Below are 16,270 nucleotides of genomic sequence, written 5' to 3' on the forward strand. Positions count from 1 at the left end.
CACTCTTCTTGTCCCAGCCTCATCGGTCATTGAGTACTCAAACTGTTCGTTATTTCCTCCTAAATGCATCCGTTTGCACTTCCCGACGTGAAACTTTAATAGCCAATTCCTTGACCATTCACACATCATATTTAGATCATGCTGCAGTAGCATGCAGTCCGTAGTTGTCGATATAGATTTCGAAATTTTTGTATCATCCGCAAACAATTTCATATCACAAATCGCTATGTCCGGGATATCGTTTACATATATACCAGGAACAGTAGTGGTCCTAGGACCAATCCTAGGAGAGTAGGTGAAATGGGACGTAGTCGAAATAGGTATAGGCGAAATGGGACGTAGGCGAAATGGGAGTAGGCCAACTGGGATGTTACCATCCTATAAGGCTATATTCAATCCAGATTTCGAGCATTTGCAGTGATTGACCGTTCAACGGTACTACCTAGGCTGCTTTTCTGAATGCACAGGTCATCTGTGCCTGCACCAAGGCCGCCGGTGCAGCCACAGCCGATGATGCAGCAACCCAAGCAACCAGGAATGATGGCGCAGATGGCAACGACTGCTGCTGGCGTCGCCATCGGTTCTGCAGTCGGCCACACGCTAGGTGAGCGGCTGAAAAATTAAATCCCATATTATANGCCCTGAACTATTCTCGTACATATGGCGTCCCATAGATGGTCGGCGACGAGGCTCTCTTCGGGATTTTCATGAGAATTTTCCACAGCAAGGAATGGCGAGTAGCGCTTAGACTGGTCCGTGGAGAGTTCCCACTCTGGTAACTATAATTTAGTGTAGCGAAGGATGTAATTGGCCGAGTTAAGGTCGCGTACGTAGGCGAGTCTATGTGATCGTGACGGTCGGCTTTTTAATTCTCGTAGCCATGTGGGGTTCGCTACTGCGGTTCGATTGGCTAAGACCCGTTGATTGAAGTTGTTTTAGACTGAGAATTCCCACTAGACGTCTCTGGCAATAAAAAACGCGCTGGCCGGTGCTTGGCACGCCGTCGCAGGCAGCGGCGTATGTGCTGCCAGCGAGGCAGAATTCAGTGCGGGCGTTGAAGGTCTAACAACATGTTAAGAATTAACTCGCTGCAAAGACGATTTTCTGCGATTTAACGGTTTGCGCAATAACTTTTTCAATATCCGTAGGTGAAACAGAGTAGGCCTAGCTAGTATACCGGCTATAGTATAGAAACAATTAAGAATTTTGTACTAAGTAATATCAATTTAAGGCGGACTGTTGGATGAGTATTTCTTTTAAATCGTTGAACTACAGCGAGTGTATTTAGTTAGCATTATAGATTCTAATTGAAACGATTTCAAGTGCCTGTGCCTTCAGTCTATGGAAAACTACAAGGTTCCGGAAGTTGCGCCGTCACGTACACGCGCCGGCGAGAGGAGCGCGCGAGCCGAAGACGTTTGCGGCCGTTTGCGTTATCAGCGCTGACAGCTGAGGAGGGGGGACGAAGCATTAGAGTAGTCCGAATGTGATCGCACGTTGGCAAGACACGCACGGCTGGTTCTACCATAGCCACTGCACTGCCCATAACGTTAATGACTACCGTGAAAATGCTTTAGTGCGTAGCGTAAAACACGAAGTGTGTGCGCTGCAGACAGCGTAAAGCATCGTAGCAAGTCGATCTTACAATATTGAATGAATTTGAATCCAAAATTTATGTTTTTAAAATATTTTTTTTGTTAATTATTATTTTTTTTTTTCGCGTTTGTCTTTCACTTCGCATCCTTTGGAAACTATAAAAACTAGAACAATAAAATGACCTGCAGAATGATGGTTGTACAATGCGGGTACAAAACACTGACAGTCGCAAGTTAATGTACAGAGCATGAGGATTGTGTAGAACAAGCAGGCTCGTTGTCATGCCACCGTGGAGTCATCTACTTCGGTACTCTATGCACGAGGGGAGCGCTGATGCTACACTGAACGTACGCGTGCAGCAGGTGGAGGGAAAGCACAGACGCTACCGACAGTAGCATGGAGGAGCCCGATAGAAACGAGGAGCAGCTCAAACAACCTCGCATCAGCAGGAGGGTCTAGGGAGAGCCTCGAAGTATAACTTGGGTAGCCAAGTCAATCAACGAAGGCAGCCGCACGTCCGAAATTCACAGCGACATTCTTGACAGGCTCAGACGAGACGACGATCAACTCTCGCAAATGTAGCCGACTAAGCAAGTGCTGCTTCCAGCGACATGTCACCAAGACGAAAGTAATAGATCGGATAATTGTTCGGATTCCGATTGAATTGGAATTTCGGATTCCGAAGAAAGAAAAGAGAGGCGACAAGTAAGAAGATAGCGCAAATTTAGGACGGGCTATAGTGTAACTACAGCTAGTCTCTATAAACGATACTCCTAGGCCGGGATATTGCAGGTAACCATGTCTCCAAGGCCTCAGTACGAATAGATATACTATTGCCGTAAAATTGACCTATTCTCCCCTTTTTTCCGTTGTGGTGTTTATTAAGCTCTTCATACATATAGCTATATTATACATGCAGTACTGATGTTATAAGAGCAGAATAATTCGGCGTTATAGTAAGCGATTAGCAACATTAGTGAGGTCTACGGTAAATATGAGAAGTTCAGTGGTTTATTTTGAAGCGCGTTTTGTTACTATCTCGGTTCAGAATACGAGAAGATGTAGCCATTTGAAACCCTAATTCATTTCCTTAAATGTGGGGTAGTCCCCCTTTTAAACTTCGACACGGGGTACTGGTGAGGGTGTTGTTTGTTCATTTCAAACCGGCATAAAACATGATCTGTGAGTTACACGGAAGTGTCCAAAAAAATGCGTTATCAAGCGACGACTCCTAACTCGCCGCTGCTATTGTTCTGTGACTACAATTATTTTTCATTATTTCTACTGATTCCTATGATATTATGGACTGTTATTGTTATTATGCTATTATTGCTTAATGTATTTTAACTGTTTTGCATAGTTGTCGTTGGGGACATACAGGCGTACTGAGTACGTGACTTCCATTTCTTGTAACCGCTTTCACTGTTAATGACCCGCTCTTGAGGCCATGCTATATTTGCCTTGTAACAAGTTAGCATTGTTACTGTTCAGCGGCTTCTGGTGCAATTAGGCCGTAATCAAGTAAATTGAAACTCAGCGCAACCTTAGCACAAAGGCCCTGGTGTTCAAGTTAGAAGTATCTGGTACTGTGAAGCATTTGCAACACAGAGCATAGTGTGCACACATAGACAGGCGCGGCGACACAGAGACCAGTTCTGCGGATATTTGCAATGAAGTTACAAATTAATTAGCTGCAAGAGAACACCTCAATTGCACCTGAAGGGCGGGCTTCATTCTATTGGCGCTAAACTTGTCGACTACTTCGCTGGCAGCTATGGATGACCGTCGCCGGCCCTATTGCTATTCGGCGCACGATCCGATAGCTTGGCCGACAGTGCAATAGTCGGTGCAGACGAACGTTTTGCCGCAGCGTCGGCGTGCGCCTTGGCCGCGGAACTGCGCTCAACATTGCGCTTATAGCGGCTTGGATTCAACACGCCTCCTTTCCGCAACGCTTTCTGTAGTATCCCGTCTCATCTGGTTATGTGAGTAGCCGAACGGTACGGTTCGGCATATTTAGATAGTAAGCAGGTAGCGTGTCTCGGTATACACGGACCGTACCAGGTAGCCGTTCCGGCAGTACCCGGGGACAGTAGACGCCTCTGAAGTACTACTACTACTAACTACCCGGACGAACATTAATGTAAGTTAAAGTCTACAAACTAGTTAGCTTGTAAATCTTCATAATGGTACTAACTTGCGTCGGTCTACTTCGAAGTTCAAGAAATGACGATTACGTACCACGTTCACAACTAACCTGTATGATCACAGGCGGTTCGGTTCTCCGTTCACTACACTTCACCACTGTTACACTCTGCTTCTTCAGCCCGCCTCGCGAAACAAGAAATGATTGGCGCCGCAATCAGAGAGCTGTAACGGCCAATCAGGCAATCAGCGAGCAGGCTTTTGCTGACGTCATTTCTCCAGTTATTCAAGTTGCCTGATCGATAACGAGGCTTGCGAAACGCCAGGGTTGAGCTCGCGTACAGGCGGTGTAGTGAAGCGAAACATACCGCCTGTACCATACAGGTTAACACGTCACATAGCATCAACAGTAGAACATCGAACATAGAAGTTGAAATGCGCAGTCTGTTGCTTCCGCTAGCCACTGTGTAGCGCCATAGACTATAGTGGCGCTGACTGACGTCATAGTACCAGACGATATAAATCACAGCATATAACAGCATATAAATGAGAGCATATCAATGGGGTCAATGATATGGTCTCATACCACGACAGTTTACTATACATGGAGCGTGAGGTGGGCGTAAGGTCGTCACAGGTGGGGGTCATCACTATAGCTATGAATAACACACGTGATTCATTCCATTTGTCAATCATTGACGGAAACACGCGACGTTGACGTTAGAACACTTCGAGAGACAGTCACAATCAAAGATCGTATAGTGCCGGAGGCACAAGATAAACCACTCATGCGAAATCACGTGCAATGACGTGTAGTACGCAATGGAGCGCCACGTCCGCCATTTTAGGAAGGAAAACCCGCTCCGCGTCTGTTTGATACATAGAAATAATATGGATAACCATGGTTAATATATATATATATATATATATTCTAATATAATGTAATAGATAATATTTTTATGCCAATAGCTGTATCGAATCTCTCATTCAAGTGTACAAAAATCTAACAATGATTCATAATCGGATGTTACTATGTAGTAATAGTATGTACACAGTGCAGTGGTGTAGTGTCAGACAGTGGTACAGTGCACAGGCACTTCATTGGACCATCTCAAACAAATAATGGTAAATAAACACTAAATGTATCTACTATTAAAGTATTAATGTTTCTCTACTCTATTTGGCCTATTATTGTCGAGAATGCTGTAAATGCCGTTTAAATGCTCATCTGCAACACACAAGTAGTGAAGTACACCGCACGTACGCCCTGTGCACAAACAACACTGCCACTGCTACTACATGTATCAACGAAGATTGCACAAGTCTTTCACGATGGATTTCGACCAAAAAGAATGTTTTCTCACCTTTTCGTATTCTTGGGGAACCTTAGTTAGTTAGTTAAGGTTAGATGGGTTGAGTTTAAGCCTGGCCTATTATTATACCCATATCTGTCCAATGTAAGTCTAGTTTGTTTTTAAAGCAGTTGACCGTCTTGGCCTCAACTACAAATGTTGGCAGTGCGTTCCACGCATTCACCACTCTTTGGCTGAAGAAGTGCTGTCGCAATTGCAGCCTGGATCTATTTTTGAATAGTTTCAGGGGATTCCCCCTGGTGGTTCCAGTTGCCAGTGTGAAGAATTGGTTGCTATTTATGTTTTCTTTGTCTGTTAAAATTTTGTAAGTTTCGATCAGGTCTCCCCTCTCTCTCCTCTGTTCCAGTGAATATAGACCTAGGATTTCCAGTCTCCTCTCGTATTCCAGGTTACGTATAGAGTGGACTAGCTTGGTTGCCCTCCTTTGCACTTTTTCTAACAGGTCCATATCTTTCTTATAGTATGGTGACCAGGCTTGCACACAGTACTCTAGGTGGGGTCTGATGAACGTCTTGTACAAGATAAGGAAACACCTTTTATCTATGTACTTGAATGTTTTCTTGATCGATCTCAGTACCCCCATCGCTTTGTTTGCTGCTCTGGTACACTGTAGAGTGGGTTTCAGGTCGCTGTTTATCCATATCCCAAGATCTTTTTCTTCAGTGATCTCATCTAACACTCTTCTTGTCCCAGCCTCATCGGTCATTAAGTACTCGAACTGTTCGTTATTTCCTCCTAAATGCATCCGTTAATTTTGCACTTCCCGACGTGAAACGTTGATATAGGCCATATTCCATACTGCACCATTTCACATACTATCTAATATTTAGGTCATGCTGGCAGTAGATGGCAGTCGTTGTTGTCGATATAGATTTCCAAATTTTAGTATCATCCGCAAACAATTTCATATCACAATTTACTATGTCCGGGATATCATTTACATATACCAGGAACAGTAGTGGTCCTAGGACCGATCCTTGCGAACCCGTGATACTGAAGCACCTTCGAGTAACCGTCCTCGAACGCTCACCCTCATCTGGCGCCCCACAAGGAAGCTTTCAATCCAGTTTATCGATGTGTTCCTCTTATACCATACGCTTTCAATTTCTTCATAGCCTCATGTGCGGAACCGTGTCAAATGCTTTCTGATAGTCTAAAAAGATGGTGTCGATGCAATTTCCATTGTCAATGGGCCTTACTCCAAGCCTCAATGTCTCTAGGAGATTAGTCAGACACTTCTCCTCGAACGTAAATCCATGTTGGTGTTCTGTAAACAATTTGTTCTCATCCAATGAATTTACTACTTCATCACGCAATGTGTTCCATGACCTTACAACACACACATGTCAGTGAAACTGGTCTGTAGTTCTCAGCAGCCATCCTACTCCCTTTTTTGAAGATGGGAGAAACCTGCGCTTTTTTCCTCGATAATGGTAGGGACCCTTCCTGAAAGGATTTTTGGAATATTAATGTGAGTGGCAATGCAAGTCCATCAGCACATTCTTTTAGCAGTTTCGGGTGTATTCCATCAGGTCCTGGTGACTTGCCTGGCTTCAGTTGTCTTAGCTTCTTTTCCACTTGTGCAGCTGTAATCTCAATACTGTCCAAGCTTGTACCAGGTTGCACTCTGTCTACAAAATTCGGGATGTTACCCACTGGCTCCGTTACAAACACCGACTTGAAGTAGTTGTTCAGTAATGATGCTGCTTCTTGGTCGTTGTCTGTTGACATACCTTCTCCTTTGGCTAATCGAGTTATTCCAGCTTTGACCTTCTGTTTCTCGCGCACGTAACCATAAAACTTCTTGGGGTTGCTCTTGAATACATCAACAAGACCTCGCTCATAATTTTTCTTGGCATCGTTACACAAGTGGAGAAAGACAGGTCGGGCTGACACTGACGATTCGAGCAATTTACAGCAGAACAGTAAGCTCAGCTGACAGCACACAGCAGACAGTAACTGCAGACAGCAGACAGTAACTGTTGCACAGTAGCAGATACAGCAGCATCCGGGAACTTCGTGTGAACTTGCTTCCTAAAATGGCGGTTGTGGCGACCCATGACCTACTACGCTATGATTGGAGAGTGGTTTATCTTGTGCCTCCGGCACTATACGATCTTTGGTCACAATAACTGATTGATCTCGAGTAATTTTTCGGCGGAAATACCAGGGGCCCGTTGTCAGAAACGAAATTGGTGTTAACATTAGTGTTAACATTGACTTTTTCTCTTACACCGTTGACAGAAACGTGGCCAAGTTACGATAATGCGAAATCGTAGCAGATTTCCTCATAACAATACCATACAAGGTTATGTCGACGGTCTAGCAGAAATTGTTCGTTAAGACTATTTATTTCGTTAGAATTTCGTTAGAATTTCGTTAGAATTCGTTAGAAAGACGTTAAGAAATTGTATTTCTCACAACGGGCCCCTGATTTCACCCGTCATTATGACAGCGTAGGGCAATCGTAGGGACATGCGGTTTGTTTTATAATAATGAACAAGGTATGAAGTCATCAATAATACTGCAAAGAATCGTAAAAATGAAACGGGGAAAGTGTATTCATTCGACTATTACTGCAACATGGTTCCACCATTTAACCGTTGTAAGCTCTCCTTCTTTTTACGCTGTTGATATAATGCAGCATTTTGAAGACATGCTTCTTGATGGATGAATGAAGCACGTAAGTTAGGCTCATAGGGTCTATGTCGCCCACGGTACTGCCGGAACGTAACCAGGGTACGGTCTGGTATACAGGAACGTACTCTGGTAACTATCTAGTTGATATCGTTAGAGTTATTGTTAGGGTTAGGGTTAGGGTTAGGGTTATAGTTAGGGTTATGGTTAGGGTTAGGGTTAGGGTTAGGGTTAGCGAGTAGGTGTAGGCGACTTCCTAGACTCGTTAGTGGAGTAGGCGAGGTACGGTCCGGCATATTAGATAGTAGTATTTAGTACCAGGGTACGTTCTGGTATACCGCACCGTACCCAGGGTACGTTCCGGCAGTACCCTGGGGGACATAGACCATATCAGCGTAAGTTAGGAAGGAACTTAGGCGTTTTCTCGTGAGGAAATCTTCAATGATTTCTGCTAATCCTTGACTATGACAACGTATAGCAGGGAAATGGTACACGTGCCAAGCATTTTCAGTCATTTCTGTCTTCGACATTTGTTAAGCAATTACGGTCGTATTCCATCCCAGCTAACACAAAAACGTTCACATAACGTTATTTGAAGGTTATGTTTTGGTTTGGATAACGTTATACACCAACGTTCCCGTACGCTAGCGAGGCCGTTTGACGTCGGATTAATGAAGCTGAAATTCACTTACACGTTTGCGTCACTTCACATGACCTGACGACTAAGCACTGCATATTGGACGAGGTCTTTCGACCATATCATTTCATCATCACGCCGCCCCTCAGTCGCCTCTCGCTCGCGCTGCGGTATTATGATTGTCGTGTGGCCACGTCAAATATTCCTAACACAAGCGTCGGTTGACGATCACCTCATGATAGGAATATTTCGAAATGACAACTATATGACGTATATACTAAAATACTAATGATACTGTGTTACTCACACGCCGCTAAAATGTATGCTAGTAAATAATCTATACTTGCAATGATTATTGTGTTATTCACACTACTTCATTATCACTGTCAATTCAGAATAGGCCTACCTCTACACATTTCAGAAGCGGGGGGGGGGGCATTAGGGGAGCTAGTGTTGACACCTGACAGTGCCAATTAAGTGGTTTTGAGATTTCACACTGAAAATGCTGACCATTGCTTTGAACTGCGCAAATGAAGTACGCGCATCTACGCGGGCATGATGAAGATGGAATGATGATGAATGATGTCGACGTATACATAACGTGCATTTCATATTGATTGCTGTACATAAATGTGCCTTAATAAGAAGTGACCCCGAACTCTGGAGCGGCGAGTTTGGTGTGGCGCCATCGCAATCATAATATGTATAAATATGTCATAAATATATATATCGAAATACTTTATAGCTATACAGGGCTGTTGTGGCGTCGCAAAAAGTCGTACTGAATAAATATGTAGCGGAATCGGTGCGCGTCTGTGGATACTGCCCGACCAACTAATATAGTCGCTTTGAAAGGAATATAGTCGCTGCACATGTCATGTGACGTTCTACGGAGTTGCAACGTTTAATGAAAGTCTATACAAATGTGTCGTTTCCATTGACTGGTACTGTTGCTTTAAACATTCAGAGGTATAGCGAGCACCGGTGTGCATTGATGTATTCGCCCCGATGCCTTCACAACTGTCACACATGCGCTCCTTGCCGTATGAGCTACTGCAGCTGATAGGCTGTATGTGCCGCATGGTGCTGCTAACTGCGGCACGAAGGGTAATCGTAAGAGCTGTGTGCGATGGTTATTATCTTATGACACTCATTTCTAAATATCCATATTGTGTGGAATGTTATTGTTCATTTTTACGCAATGTTCCTGTTGGGCTCCACTATTACTACTATGAATGACTAGGAGCATTCCAGACAGCTACTATATGCATTGGTCATGTACATTGTGGAAACCATAGCCGGGCTTTTGTTTGTGTGAACGTGACACTGTCATGGCTGGTAAAGGCGAGTATGCGCAGTATAGAGCGATTTGCAATATCATTGAAGTATGCAGCAGACAGAATTGCAAGAGCAACAAGATAACAATTGGTAACAAATCAGATTCTAATTGACCGTCGAGACGTTATGACAACATGTCATTGACACACGACCAAATCGCCTTATGCTGTTCATGTAGTAGCATTGACGTCGAAATCATTGCATTGAGCCTTGCGTCAACCATACACGAGTTAAACAAGTACTGTCGTACAGTACACACGCAGTGGTGCTGTCTGTATACACTGCCTACATTTTCGAGAAGTACATGTTTTCTTGTTTTTATGACACATGTGGATGTGTTCGCATTCACGCGCAAATGAAATATGCGCAATGCTTCTCCTTGCCTCCTATACGTTTCTCTACGCAAGGTGAGAACAACAGTTTGGCATTCAGGCATATCCAGATAGAATAGGTGTCCCTGCTGTGCTCCTTGACATAAGTTATGAGGTTGCAGAACTTTTACCGAGACACCCTAGGCTTTCCTCCCAAGTAATTATGCGCACGGGCGTCGCTCGCGCCAATCCCCGCACTGGCACCGCCGAGCCGAGGCAAAACGCAGTAATAACGATGCCATAATGTCTGAGGGACAACAATTGTGTAAGAAGTGTTTGATGAGACGAGACATGCGATAGCGGTGCATAGAGACAAGCGTCGAACGCGTCGCTGGTCGTACGGGTCGCTGGGCGTAGCGCTCGTTCGTCGTAGGCTGAACGCACGCACACAAAATACATTGCCTAGTATGCCAAGACACACTTGTTTGTGTACGCATCTTCTCTACGATGTGTGTTGGTTAAGTACCGCATGGGGCACAGCACAGCTGTGTGTTTCTGTGTGGCGCGCACGCGCTCTCTCCATCTGTGTTCTTCTGCATTTCCCTCTGTCTCTCTGCCTCCCTCTCGCTCTGTCGCTCTCTGTTTTGCTCTCTCTCCCGCACTCTCTGTCGGTCGCCCTGTCCCTCTCTCTCTTCCCCTCGCCCTGATCCTGTCTCTCCCCGTCCGTCTATCTGTGCCTCTGTCTCTACATAATCGGCCAATAGTTTGACAGACGTGCGTGACTGTTGATAATAATATTTAGCAGTGGTTCACTTTCTATTAGTTGTCCATAGAGAGCCATTGAATATGGGCCAGCAATGACGCAGATATTTAATGTGACTGCGTTGTATGATGAGTTCCATCAGCAAATTATAACTGCCATGTAGTAGTAGAAATTACAGTTGTTTAGTGCTACGGGTCGTTGGTCGTACAGGTCGTTCGTCGTATGGGTCGTTCGTCGTACGGGTCGTTGGTCCTACTGTGGAGATTTCAGGGGGGGAGTGAAGGGTTGTGGAGAGTTCAGGGGGGATGACGTCATACAACCAGACCAACCACCGCAACAGAGATGGAGAGTTTTCCTGAGGGGGGGGGGCTCCCATAAGCAGCCGATGTGGGAGGTCAGGGAGTTGCACCATCACGTACACGCGCCGGGCGAGAAAGTGGCGCCAGCGAGCACGTGGCAGACAAGGGGGTACGACGCTCGTGCGTATACTCAACCAAGGGGGTTGCATCACCTGTACACGTTTTAAGCGCGGGGGACAACTCGGCTCAGGCACCGACGTAGTCGCATCCACTTCTGACACCGGCACGGGACAGGGAGGCGCCCCCGTATCCTACGTCACGCGGGGCTCCTATATAAGCAGCCAAGATTCCATGGTAAAATCATCCAGTCTTCGGCGGACGGCCACGAGAACGAAAGAACGAAACGAACGAAGGAGCAAAGCGAACGAACGAACGAAGCGAACAGAACGAAACGAACGAACGAACGAACGAACGAAACGAACGAACGAACGAACAGACGAACAACAAGCGAACCGAACGAACAACGCATCACCTCGAGCCAGAGCGCACACCAACACCGTCGGAGGGAGAACCTCGCACAAGCAGGACGACGCCCGAGAAGGAATACTTATACTAAGGAAGCTATAGCCTACACACGACAGGGAATGCACTGCCAACTCACGAACTCGCGCCGAGCCCGAAGCACACGACTGGGAGAGACAGAGACGCTACAGTATTACCTGTAGAATAGCTAAGAGGAAGTAAACGTGTAATCGGCCTAAACGAATAACGTAACGTGGCACCGAGCCAATATAATATTATATATACATATATATCTATACGCTATATTCGAGATACGTGCAGTGAGTGTGTGTGTTATTCATGTTTATCCGTATATATGAATGATACATCAATATCAGTTTAAAATACTATCTAAAGACTTGAGTTCATTTCACTACTGCATCACCGTCCTACCTTCGCGGTAGGAGCGAAAAATGATCCCGAAACAAATAAATTCCACGTGCTAACCACAGCGCGTGGAAAATCCAGTGTGGTCACCCCTAGCGCACCACAGGATTTTTGGGGCTCGTCCGGGATTTTCGCATGCAAAGTAGCAGAAAAGAGTAATTATAGTCTAGGATAGTAATGGTATAACTTTTTTAGTGGCGAGGGTGAGAAGTTGCTTCACTCCCAGCCCAGTATGTATGAACCTGTACGAACGCGGCAAGCAGCGCGGCCGAACGTGATAACAGAACGCAGCGGCCAGCGGCCGAGCGTAATGCGTTACGGCGCGCGGACAGCTGATCGAGGCGGCAGACGAATCTCATTGCACAAGGGGGAGCAGGATCACCGCTGATAGTTGATTACACCGGCTGATGCTACACTCTAACGGTACCGGCACAGGTGGGAGGAGAGCACAGACGCTACCGGACAGGAGAGTGATAAAAAAAGAGGAGCACTCTTCACAACCCCGCATCATGCAGGAGGGTCTAGGAGAGCCTCGAAGTAAACTGGGGCAGCCCAGTCAGTCAACGAACACGACGACGCCGCTCCGAAATTCACCGCGACAATTCTTGAGCCAGGCTCAGAGGAGGACGGCGATGAACTCCGCATGGTAGGCGGACAAGCAATGCCTGCTTCCAGCAGCATATCGCGCAAGAGGAAGAAGAAGAGCCGAATACAGCGCGGCAGAATGACGATATATCTGCCTATCCTAACGACGTGGAAGAGCAGCGCAACACGGATGGGGACGATTTCCCGCCCGACAATGCCACGTCATAGCAGCAGCACCTAGAAAGAAACGAAAGACGGCAACATTTCGAAAGGAGACGGAACTGCTTAAACACAGTCTGGTTAAATTTGTCATGACAGTTACCTAAAACAACTGGCCAGAGGAGACCATGGGGCATAGACATAGGATTGTGTCTGGAAGCCGAAGCATTGAAGCTATGATTGAAAGCCTCGATCGCAGCGAACAGCTATGCCCAGATTGTTTTCTTGGCCTGCAACGGAAGATTCGATCCCGCAGAGTCGCGAAGCACGTACATCGAAGCGAAATTACGCAACAGGAACAGGAGAGGGGAAGAAACTCCTGAAGAATACGGAGCCGTCCTGCGACCGCTGTTTAATTGCGCTACTCCGGGAATGATCGGTAGTCAATTTGAGGAATCCTAATCGATAAGTACCTGGAAGGTCTGGGGATACGAGAATTCAGCGCTATGTACTCCTTCTAACAGCCGAACACAATGGATGAAGCTATAACCCGCGTAGCCCAGTCGAAGCAGTAACGAGAGAAAACTGTACATAGCAGGAAGCCGCCACCAACAGGAGTTATCATGTACGAGCTGTAGTACAGCCAACAGATCAAAAACCAAGCCTGCATAACCAACTGCGAGATGAGGTACGGCATCTAAAGCAAGAAATGGTAAGATGAAGGGTGAAACCGAGAGCCAGGGGAGGCTGCCTGAAAACAGTGGTTAGAGGAAAGGTCAAGGGTCAGGTCAAGGCACACCATAGCCTACCTATGAAGGAATGCAAGAGTCACCGCAGGACATGGCGCCAATGAAGAAACATTGAGTGTTATTAATGCAGAAGAACGGACATATGGCGGAGGTGCTGTCCGCAGAGACTGGCATGACAACGATATAAAGGAAATCCACACTACTAAATGCCACAAGAATGCGAGGTCAACAATCATTTAAACTAGGCAAGGACGCACCATAGGTCGGTGACCTGGTCCATCACAAGGCGGAGAGAGTGTAGAAACACGACTTACTCGCCTTCAATTTCGATAAAATAAATAAAAGATCTGAAACATGGCACTGACGCGAACAACTAGAGGTGCAGCTGAACCAGATACACAGTTATAAAATTAAGAAAATTAACTCACAGCCGAACAGAAGGGGCGGGGGGGGGGGGGGGGGGGGGGGGGGGGGGCGGGGGGGGGGGGGGGGGGGTCGGGGGGGGGGGGGGGGGGGGATGGGGGGGGGGGGGGGGGGGCGGGGGGCGTGGGGGGGGGGGGGGGGGGGGGGGGGGGGGGCGGATGCCACTCACTCTCAACCGCATCCATACAGTTGGCATCCTACCAATGCGAGGGTGCCAGTAAAGCTGTCCAGGGACACGAAATGAGATTCCTCGTGGATAGTGGATCAAGTGCTACGCTATTAAATGCAGGTCGATTCAACGAAATTAAGGCACATACAAAGCAGCAGTTGAGTGTTGGAAAGAGTGGGCTAAAACTGGCAAATGGAGATCAGCTGGAAATCACGGGAGAGACTGAAGTCCACCTCGAAATCGCCGAGCAAACCTACAAGAAGAGATTGATGGTGGCACAACTAGGAGATCTGGATGGGATATTAGGGCTTGATTTCCTCGTCCCAAACCATGCGATCTTCAACATGGCTTCAGGGATGCTGTCATTGAATGGGCAAGACATCCAAGGATGCTGGATAGGTGGAGAGGGTGGTCGACCCGTCTACGTAGAAGAAACTACCAAGATACTGCCAGGGGTCGACTCTAGCGTTCCTGGATGGACATACGCCGATGCGAATGTATCCACAGCCAAAAACGTAAGACTGATACCTAGCATAGAATTTAAGAAGCTAGAGTCTCGGAGAATTCAGCTGAAGGAGACTGTGCTCCCCAGAGAAGTGATGAAAGTACCACTTGTCATCAGCCACGCAGGGAACAGGCCTGTCCTGCTGGTGGAAGATCAACAAGTGGGTCAACTGAAGCCCATCGAGGAGGAAGCGACGATGCAGGGACAGGAGAGGGTAAACGTTCTGAATGGAATAGCACCCGGACAGCTTGAGGATCACCTAAGGAATCTACTGGACAGAACAGATGCGAGGCTGAAGTTAGAGGAACGAAGCCGAGTCACTAAAACGCTGTATGACTACCGAGATATATTTGCTGGACCAGGAGATGGCCTGGGAAGAACGAGTATCGTTAAGCATAAGATCGATACTGGACATGCTCGACCGATCAAGCAACCACCGCGCCGAGTTCCTTTCCATAGGCAAGCAGCCATGGATAAGGAAATAGAGGAGATGCTAAGGAAAGGAGTCATTGAACCTGGCAATGGACCATGGGCTTCACCGGTTGTGTTGGTGACTAAAAAGGACGGAGGAGTTAGATTCTGTGTCGACTATAGAAAAGTTAATCAGGTGATACGGAAAGATGCGTTCCCTCTACCCAGGATGGACTCCCTGCTGGATGCCTTAGGCGGAGCCTACTGGTTCGCAACACTAGATCTAGCAGCTGGCTACTGGCAAGTAGAAATGGATGAAGAGTCCAAGGATATCACGGGGTTCTCCACAAAGGACGCTTTGTGGCGTTTCCGTGTGATGCCATTTGGATTATGCAATGCGCCTGCGACCTTTGAACGACTCATGGAGTCAGTGCTACGTGGGTTGCTAGGCAGAATATGCTTGGTTTACCTTCACGATATCATCATTTTTGGAAAAACGTTCGAAGAAACTCACAAACCTGGAAAAGGTTTTTGACCGATTGAGAGCAGCAAACCTGAAACTGAAGGCAGCAAAATGTAACTTTTTTCAGACAAGTGTCAATTTCTTGGGGCATGTGGTATTGGCAGAAGGACTGAGATGCGACCCAGCAAAGATCGAAGCAGTAACCAACTGGCAGGCGCTACGGTCAGCTGGTGAAATGCGAAGCTTTCTGGGACTTGCTTCCTACTACAGGAGATTTATTCGTGGAACCTCCACCATTGCAGCTCCACTCTCGGCACTGACGAAGAAAGGAGTTACCTTCAAATGGGGGGAGGGGGAGGAACAAGCGTTCAGCAAACTCAAGCAGTTGCTAACATCCGCACCGATATTAGCGTACCCGACGACGGAGGACAAGTTTATACTGGATACGGATGCGAGCAATACAGGCTTGGGAGCTGTTTTGTCTCAGATACAAGACGGCGAAGAAAAGGTGGTTGCGTACGCCAGTCGAACGCTGAACCACTCGCAGAGACGTTACTGTACAACAAAGAAGGAGCTGTTAGCGATAGTGGTATTCGTCAAGCAGTACCACCATTATCTATGGGGACGACCCTTCAAGATAAGGACAGATCACGCATCATTGACCTGGCTAATACATTTCAAACAGATAGAAGGAGTGGTAGCACGCTGGATTGCTATGCTAGATACATACGACTTCGTAATTGAGCACAGGAGGGGGCA

The 16,270-nt window shown here is 46.7% G+C and overlaps 1 protein-coding gene across 1 annotated transcript; it reads right to left on the reverse strand.

The window, feature by feature from the left end:
- Positions 1-1,306: 1,306 nt before the first annotated feature.
- LOC106815379 lies at positions 1,307-5,875 on the reverse strand. Its single transcript, XM_014819834.1, has 2 exons — positions 5,184-5,875; positions 1,307-1,332 (listed from the first exon to the last, which is right to left on the reverse strand). Exons 1-2 carry the CDS (start codon positions 5,857-5,859, stop codon positions 1,319-1,321), a joined length of 690 nt encoding a protein of 229 aa, XP_014675320.1. The 5' UTR covers positions 5,860-5,875; the 3' UTR covers positions 1,307-1,318.
- Positions 5,876-16,270: the final 10,395 nt, after the last annotated feature.

Source organism: Priapulus caudatus, unplaced genomic scaffold (assembly GCF_000485595.1).
Source record: "Priapulus caudatus unplaced genomic scaffold, Priapulus_caudatus-5.0.1 Scaffold1102, whole genome shotgun sequence".
In the NCBI taxonomy this organism is placed as follows: domain Eukaryota; kingdom Metazoa; phylum Priapulida; class Priapulimorpha; order Priapulimorphida; family Priapulidae; genus Priapulus; species Priapulus caudatus.

Coding starts and splice junctions, on each gene's coding strand:
- LOC106815379 (XM_014819834.1), bottom strand. CDS start 5,859: ATGCATTTAGGAGGAAATAACGAACAGTTCGAGTACTTAATGACCGAT.